At 41.1% G+C, this 8,554-nt stretch overlaps 1 protein-coding gene across 1 annotated transcript; it reads right to left on the bottom strand.

Annotated features, from left to right (window-relative positions):
• Positions 1–1,079: 1,079 nt before the first annotated feature.
• nek3 (NIMA related kinase 3) lies at positions 1,080–8,169 on the bottom strand. Its single transcript, XM_069668599.1, has 13 exons — positions 7,870–8,169; positions 7,493–7,586; positions 7,278–7,375; positions 7,110–7,193; positions 6,485–6,552; positions 6,308–6,394; positions 5,225–5,279; positions 4,774–4,974; positions 4,361–4,484; positions 3,869–4,021; positions 3,662–3,793; positions 3,398–3,515; positions 1,080–2,794 (listed from the first exon to the last, which is right to left on the bottom strand). The coding sequence occupies exons 1-13, from the start codon at positions 7,984–7,986 to the stop codon at positions 2,728–2,730; spliced, it is 1,398 nt and encodes a 465-aa protein (XP_069524700.1). The 5' UTR covers positions 7,987–8,169; the 3' UTR covers positions 1,080–2,727.
• Positions 8,170–8,554: the final 385 nt, after the last annotated feature.

The following is an 8,554-nucleotide window of genomic DNA, read 5'->3' on the forward strand; positions in this document are numbered from 1 at the left end:
AAGCTGCTTAGAAAGCAGGGCACAAAAATAGGCAGTGTGACCATCGGGAACGAGATTGTTGCAGATAACGAGCGTCGATATTTCATCAAGGGTGATGACAGAAGCTGAGGGACGAGGTGTGCAGGAAACCTCCCAAAAGACTAAATGAAAGCTTCATTTGATAAGAGGGGATGTGACTTGATTGTTTGCTATCAGGTCAGCAGGACGAGCAGGAAGAAAATCAATGAAGCACTTCAGATTAGATGTCTGAGCAGCAGGCTGGAGATGTACCCTCACTGTGACTGCGAGCAGATACTAACACACAGGATGTAACACCTTTCAAAACGGGCCCATCTCTGAGGCAGCATGAACAGAGAAGGTGGGAAATGTTACATGTGGGCCTCCGCTCTGCTTGCTCCGCTCACGTGTGAGGCTTTGGAACACAGCTTTGCGGTTTTGATGATCTTGTCAGCAAGAACACGGCGGCTTAGTCACTGAAGTATCACATCAGAACGTGGCACGACTGTGGCGGTACATGTGATTGAAACTAACAGCTTCATTTGACTCTTGCCTCACATCCCCGAAGTGAAAACTCGAGTGCTGCACACACGAGCAGCTCCTTCAAAGAGAAATTTCTTTTCTGACCCATTTATAGCCGTTGAGATACAACAGACACAACTTCACATCCTTCCTGCAAGAGGAAGCCCCTGTTCATGTGCTCGTTTGACTTCATATTTGTGAGTACAACTTCATAAAACTGTTCAGTCAGGATTTTTTTTCAAGCCAGGTCTTTCACCTTTGACCCGACAGTTAAAGGAGAGACAGAATAACAGGAACACCTGCATGACTTCAGTCGAACCAGGAGTCCTGCGATGAATCAAATCTTTGTTATAGCTTATCTTTGCTGAGACTTTGTTAAAGAGCCTCGTTTCTGACATGATGTTTCATTCTATCAAACTGAATAATAGTTCAGTTTTTTTATTTTAAGGTTTTACATTACCAATAGCTTTTCTGTCACTGCACTTTAGTTCAGGAATGCAAACAAGCTTTAACCCTTCACAAAAAACAAATGTGCCAAATAACTCAAAGCGTCAGTGTTGAAAAAGAAACTTTAATTCAGTCTAAAGCCCTGATTCAGATGAGGGTTCAATAGATAATAAATTAAACCCTACACAAAACCTCTACAGCCTTTTATAACACAATATTTATTATAACACTCAGGCATCAGTACGTTCAGTCTAACTTATAGGCCGAGCTCTAAAGATGCTGGTTAGCTTTTCATCGACCCTCCTATCTACAGGACACACAGCCTGGTGGTGTTTAGCTCGGCTATGCGACACCACTTTATCAGCGTCTTTGCTAAACATGGACATCTTTGGAGGTAGAAGGGGAAACACAGTATGAATAAAAAAAGGCAGGGGGCTGGAGAGCGAGCCCTGGAGGGGGATTCAGTGTGGCTCTAAGATAAGGGACGAGCTGCGGCCCCGGGCTTCCTCAATAAAACACATTATGTGCAGATATCTGAGAGAGGCCTCTCATATAGCAGAGAGCTACTGCCAGCCAATGGGAGGCTTCAGTCTCCGGAGGAACTTTGGCAGCTGGCTAATCCGTCCCTGGTGTGACTGTTGGTGAATCAGCACCAGCATGGTTTTGTTGACTCAAGGGTCTGTAGTATCTGTATCCTGTCAAACCCAAACTGTCGTGGGCGAGGCTTGGTTTTTGTTTTATTGTTGCCAAACGTGTGGTTAAGCTTTTATTCCATATCATGAAGCTTCTAATCTGGGAAAACAAAGAGAGTAACAGGCTCCTCTTGTTCCCATGAATTAGTCGTCTTCATGCTCTGCAGTGTGCCAAAAACCGAACACATTGTCCCTTAAATTTAGACATCAGCAGGGCCGTCACTCCCAGATTTATCTTACCACGTCTGATTCTAAATATATAAAGCGTTTTAACAAAGCTTTTATCATGTATCAAAAGCTAAATCTTTAATCAGTCCTACCCCCAAAAAAGCTCCACATGAGTGATTTGAACTCCACCTAGTGGTACATAATCAACACTTAGTGCAGGAAGTAGCAGCTCTGTCATCTGTGTCTGCAGCACTGTGGTCACAGTAAATTAAAAATAACACAACAGCTGAAGGGTTTGTTAGTGTTTCACCAAGAGAGTAAAAGACAAAGAACACAAATGACTGAACATGTTTAGTCTACTTTTGATATTGCAGAGGAAACAAGACATCAAAAGGGGCGGACAGGCTCGAAATGTTGTGACCCCACGGAGACCCAGCTGCATCGAGTCTAATATTTCCTGCTTCCCCGACAGGACAAACAGGAGCTTCCAGACGGCTTCAATATACTGGGAATGTTATCGCTGCTAATGTGAAGAGTAAGAGCACAGCAGATGTTCAAGTGAGAGACAGAGCATAAACACACATCTCAAACATGTGTTAAAAAAGGTTTTATGACAACAAGTTGAACAAACTTCAGTTTGAATTTTAGTGTTTTGTTTGTAGTGCAAAAAGTTCACAGATACACATAATATAAAAACACAGTCTCACTGTAAATGTCTGAGCTAACTGGGTTTCTGTAAACTTAGATACAACCTGCAATACATATTGGTCCTCAACCATAAGAGCAATACCTGGTGTTATATTCATCAGTGAAATTATTTTGGCAAATTCAAACAGTTAGTGTTTTAAGCGTAGGCAAACATAAATAGTAACTCATGATTGCGTACGCTCAGGATTTGTAATTAGTGTCCCAACACCATTTTCTCAACTTCTTCTATCCAGTCACACAGAGATTCTTCCTCAAAGTCTCTGTGAAGAGAGGAAACACAGAGTACAACCACATACATGATTCATACAACACTCTCTTTAAGCATCCGTAATGCATTTTAATTGTAAAATGAATAATATATTTTAAGTACAAATCATTTTGCCAGGCTTTATTATCATTTCTTTCTGCTTTAGACGAGTTAGAAAGTGAGTTTTCATTTTGTAGTGATTGATGAACACCCTTAAAATCTTTACAAGATAAGTGCATTGTTACGTAGTTTTGTGTTGTGTTTTCTGTGTGTGTCTCTCTCCCGTGTGCTCCTCAGGTGCTGTTCTCCCCTTGCTGCAGCAGGTGATTAGGCTCACCTGTGTCTCATTCAGCAATCAAGGAGAGACTTGTATATCAGCTTCTTTTGTTTGTTTCTGATAGAAGCTCGCTTTGTGTTTAGCTTGTAAATAAATTCCTTTTAAATTTGGCTATACTTTGTTACTCCGCTCATCCCTTAACCATCTTCGGTGAACGTAACATGCATTAATACCACAAACACAGGTATTTTCCTTTTCCTCCTGTTATTGCTGAACCTTAGTCTTAGAACCTAGCCTTGAGAGCATCCTGTTTACAGTATTTTAGTCTGGGTTACTTACGTGTCTTCGTCATCAGAGCGAGGCTGCAGCCGGTCCTCATCTATGTCCACTTCAGGCTCAGGACCATCAGTGTCGTCTCCCTGCGGCTGGGAGAGGGGTCCCACCAGAGGGTCCTCACCTGCAAGTGGTCACAACAACACAGATATCAGCCAACATGCTGTCATATTCCTATCAAGAATGAATACCTATAAAACTTTGACATTAGGTGAATTATGTGCTACAGAAAAGTAAGTTATATTAAAGGGTATTTAGATATGAACAGACCTGCTCTGTTTATGAGAAAGGTGCTGGAGGCTCTGCTCAGCCGAGCTTTCTCCAACAGACTCAGAAGCCTCTCAGGAGGATCCGTCTCCCATCGTCTCCTCTGCCTGCTCTCCTCCGGCTCATCTGACACACCTGTAAAAAAACACATACATTTTTATAATTTTTATATTCAAACATGAATGTTGTGTAAATGTGAAATAGCTGAACCTGTGATGGACTGGCTGGTCGGTGTCATGCTGTCAGAAGAGATGAGGCTGGCGTTGGCTAACATATGCAGCACGGTGTCTGATGGCTCAGCGGCCCACTGCTTTCGAGGGCCTGGCTCGCTGCTTTCGCAGCGAGCTCCAGGTGGCTCCACACCTGAGGAATATTTCAATTTGGATTATTTTATTGTTACATTTCTTGTTTACATTTGTATTCAGTAGACAAGGCATAAATACAAAAACCTTCAGAGCAAGAGCAACAAAAAGGTGCTCATTAGGATTCAGGATTATTGATTTATTACTTTTACTTGAAGTGCAGGTCCCTCCTTCCTTAACCCTTCTTATGATTTAAAAAAAAAAAAATATATATATATATATATATGATTTTTTTTTAAAAAGCAACTTAGATTAGGCTTTTTCTGTGTTCTTGCTATGGATGTGTGGAGTAGGTTTGAATGGCTGGAATATAATCGTATAGCATATATCTGTTCTTTACCTTCTTTATCTTGAAATGTTGCTGTTTTTAGTAAACTTTTCTCTGCCAGAAGATTTGCCACTTTCTTTCCCTCTTCTGTGTCCCATCGACCCGTACGCCTCCCCTGGTGCTCCGTCTCTATCGCCTGTAAAAGATTCAAAGCAGAGCAGTAAATCAAACACACAACACGAGCTCCGCGGCCATCTGAACCAACAGCGGCTTGTCAAAGGTCAGATTCCGCACGGGGTCAGCACAGCTGGGGGAGTTGTGTAAGAGTTTAAATTCACACTTCGACACCATGTTGTGACAGAATGTCGTTATGATGGATGGGAAGCCATAAACTCCCTTCAGGTTTAACTGCTTGAGTGACTGTCACCATGTAGGAAGCTCAACTGCAGCGAGCTGTGCTCTCAAGATCACAGGTGCGTTTTTACCTGGGAGGGCAGATGTGTGCGCAGGAGTCTGGAAACACGGTGAGAGGTCAGGATGGTGTGCAGGGACGGCCGGTCTTTGGGGTTTGTCTTAAACATCTGCTTGATCAAATACTGCAGCTCATAGGGCAGGTGTTTGGGGAGGGGAGGGTATGCACCCCGACACACCTTCAGAATCAGACTCTTCCAGCTGGAGGCCTGGAACTGAACAAAAGAAGGAAGACCGCTGGGACAACAAACCACACCGCAACATCTGAGCCACAAAAAATACACAGCAGATAATCCAACTCAGCTGAAGATACTGGGCCTCCATTGTACTATAACAAAGCTTTGCAGTATCGCACTGTGCAAGAAAAACAGAGGAATTATTTTATGAAATGATTCATCGACGGTGTTTGGGGAGAGGCCCGCAGTCTAACCCACAGGACATGGAGAAAGGAGGAGCGGGGCATACCGGGTGTCGCAGGGTGCAGAGCTCATACAGGACGCAGCCGAGAGACCACACATCACTGCAAAACAACAGTGAGATGGTTATTCATTCACAGCAGACGCTCGTCATGTACTGGCACAGTCAGAATGATACCACTATGGTTAACCCACACACGGGTTACATAATCACTGTCGAGAACACAGACTGTTTTGAAAACTCCTCTTTGTTGGGGCACTAACTGACACTCCAACATCCAAGACTGTGTAATGACAAGCTCTGTGTTCATAAAATGTGCTGATGGAAAACCAAGCTGGGAAGGGAAACTGAGCAAACATGGAAAGTTTAGAAAGGTCATGGGATTGTTTTGCAGTTAATTTAATTAAAAAGTCTGTCTGCAGTCTCCTTGGACGATGACAGTCAAGTCAAGTTTCAGATATTTGAGTTTCTCTTGTTTTGAAAACAGTTGCAGCTCTTCACTTTGATATAATAATGCAAACACAACAGAGCACGCTATGTTGTTCTATACATTTAAATATGTCTGCATGTGCGCTATTCCAAAAATAATATTCAAAGTAGATACCATGAATACTGGATTTCATTTCTGGAATAATACACATTTGCACGGTTTGTTCTGTATAAAAATTCACATCCCTGCAGTCTGGTTTATTTTAAAATACTGAATCCAGATCCTGTTCCTGTGTTCCTCTCTGCTCTGTTTCCTGCTGGAACGCTCAAATCCTTCATGGGGAATAATATTGACATTTTCTTTACATATAGTCAGTCCATCCAGGGGTTATGTACATATCATTATGCATATTCTGTAGATATCGCGTAAACATATGTATAGGGAATAAATATATGAATATGTAGAGTCTGCCTCAATTCCCCAACAAGGATATTGTCTCTCTGTATGTATATATGACCTATTTATATGTATTCATATATCCACTGTCATGTTACTTTATGTTTGGGGTGTAAATATGCAGTATATTAATTGTATTTCCCTGCATGGACATTGATCCAAAGTCATAAATGTTTTATTACATTTTTATCTGATCTCATTTGAAATCAAATGGAGGAACAAGCTTTACCGACATTGTAACATACCTCTTATTGTTGTATGGCTTGTTGTCCCAGATTTCTGGAGCCACATAATATGGTGTCCCAACATATGTATGAGCGTAGGCCTTTGAGCTACAACGTAATAACAAAAAACAGTCAAAGTTAAAAAGCAGCTAATGGAGAGCCTTAAAAAAGCTAGGCTGTAAATCACTCTTCCTGTACCTGTTGAGAATACACGCAGAGCCAAAGTCCCCGAGCTTGATTGTCCCATTATCTGTCAGGAAAATGTTCTGAGGAAGGAAATGAAGGAGAAGTGATGAGTTAACATGAAGCAAAAATAAGAGCAGCCAAGCATGGCAAAATGATGATATTATGCATTAGTGGGATAATAATGTTTTGATCTTATCTCGATCAGCAATTTCATCATTGTTCATTTCACAGCGCTCACTCAGATGAGATTCTATCAACATGCATCCAACCAATAAAATACATTTCACACTTGAATTTCTCATTCAGGCGACACAGAGTAAATCTTTCTCATACTGTCTGCTATATGTATGGCAGCATAATCCTGTTTAGATAGCCCTCCAGACTAAGGGCTGTTTTTTCATTTGATTCTCATTTGTCTATTGTGTACTTCTGCATTGAAATTACAGGTTTGTGCACTCATGTCTTTTAAAGAGCAGGGCTGAGGTGTGAATGCTCATGTGTTTGGGCTTGATGGGTCTAGTGAAAACGGTGTTAAATAAAGTCTAAAATTAGTTTGCCTAATAATATATAATTGACTACTTTAAAAAAAAAATAAAACTAACATGTATAGTTATTAGAAACAATAAAACTATTATACCTTGGACTTCAGATCTCTGTGCAAAACCCTTTTGTTGTGGATATGCTGTGCAGCAGCACACATTTGAGCAAACCACCTCAAGACCTAGGGAAGAAAAGATTTATATTAAACAAAGTTTTAAAAAGTTAAAGAAACTTTTGAACATAGTTGTAGTTAGTTGAGGCCTACGTCATCGACACAGAACTGTGCCGTTTTCTGTTTCTTGATCCTCTGGAGCAGATCTCCTCCACTGCAATACTCCATGACAATCCACAGGAGGTCATCAGCTGAACAAACACAGTCACATTGCCTTTTTTAATTCCAAACAATAAAGACAATATGTCACATGAGTCCAAAATGTCTTGTAATGAGTTTTATAAGGAGGGCTATGTGTGTGTGAATACCTTCCAATGCCTCTCTGAAGGCCACAATATTAGGATGTTTCATTCTGGACAGCAGCACGGCTTCCCTCCTCGAATTCTCCAATTTGGACTGATTCTATAAAAATGGAAATATAAGCCTGAATGTATTCTCTATTATGCAAAACATGTCTCTGTGGAGGCAACAATAGGGTAGGTTATCAGCACAGTGCAAATAACATTTCCATATCTGTCTCTAGCCTATAACATAACAGTCTGGATTCAAATATAGCGTGCATCCCCCTATATTTAATTACCACATTTTTATTACCAATACGATTTTATTAATGCAAATTGCCTGTTCGATCACCCAGGTGATGGTAGAGCATGTACAGTACACCACTATCTTTGTTTGCACATACCTTTGGTAGCTGGATCTCTTTGACCACATACTTCTCCTGACTGGTCTCACAGCAGACTAACAAAGCCCGACCGAAAGACCCTTCCCCGATGACTTTAAGGACTGAGTATCTGTCCATAGAGCGTCTTTAAACCACACAGACAAATGAAAAAAAACCAACTCATCTAGCTACAGTGGATTTAACCAAATGGAGGCGGCACATAACAGGGAGATTTTCTTCTTTTTGCTTCAGTGCTCTCATTTATACAGTTAGAACAAGTAATAATAGGCTAATGTGTCAGAAAAAAACACCTCCCGGACTCGTGTAGTATGATTAACCTCTACTTCCGTATTATTGTATGACGTAGGCCACGGAACACCTGTACTGCGAGACATAGCCGCTGGGTGGCGGTAGATCATTAAGATTGAGGATCATAGAAGTTTCAATAACGACCACATTAATGTTATAATAATTTTCTAGAATGTATTAATTGTTTTGTATTGTAGTATTCCACCTTCCGATTACTTTTAATCACACTTGACCGTGTCGGATTTGAACAATAAATAAAGTGACTTTTATATATACCATGTGACTTCTTCAAGGGACCCACGTGATTAGCAGTCAGAGCCAGGATAGCTCGAGCGTCAGACTTTTAATCTGATGGTCAATGTTTCAAGTCCCTGTTCGGGCGGACGAAATGTTAAAC

The sequence above is a fragment of the Semicossyphus pulcher genome, unplaced genomic scaffold (assembly GCF_022749685.1).
Source record: "Semicossyphus pulcher isolate SPU_LCO1_2020_fin unplaced genomic scaffold, fSemPul1.0.p SCAF_19, whole genome shotgun sequence".
In the NCBI taxonomy this organism is placed as follows: Eukaryota; Metazoa; Chordata; class Actinopteri; order Labriformes; family Labridae; genus Semicossyphus; species Semicossyphus pulcher.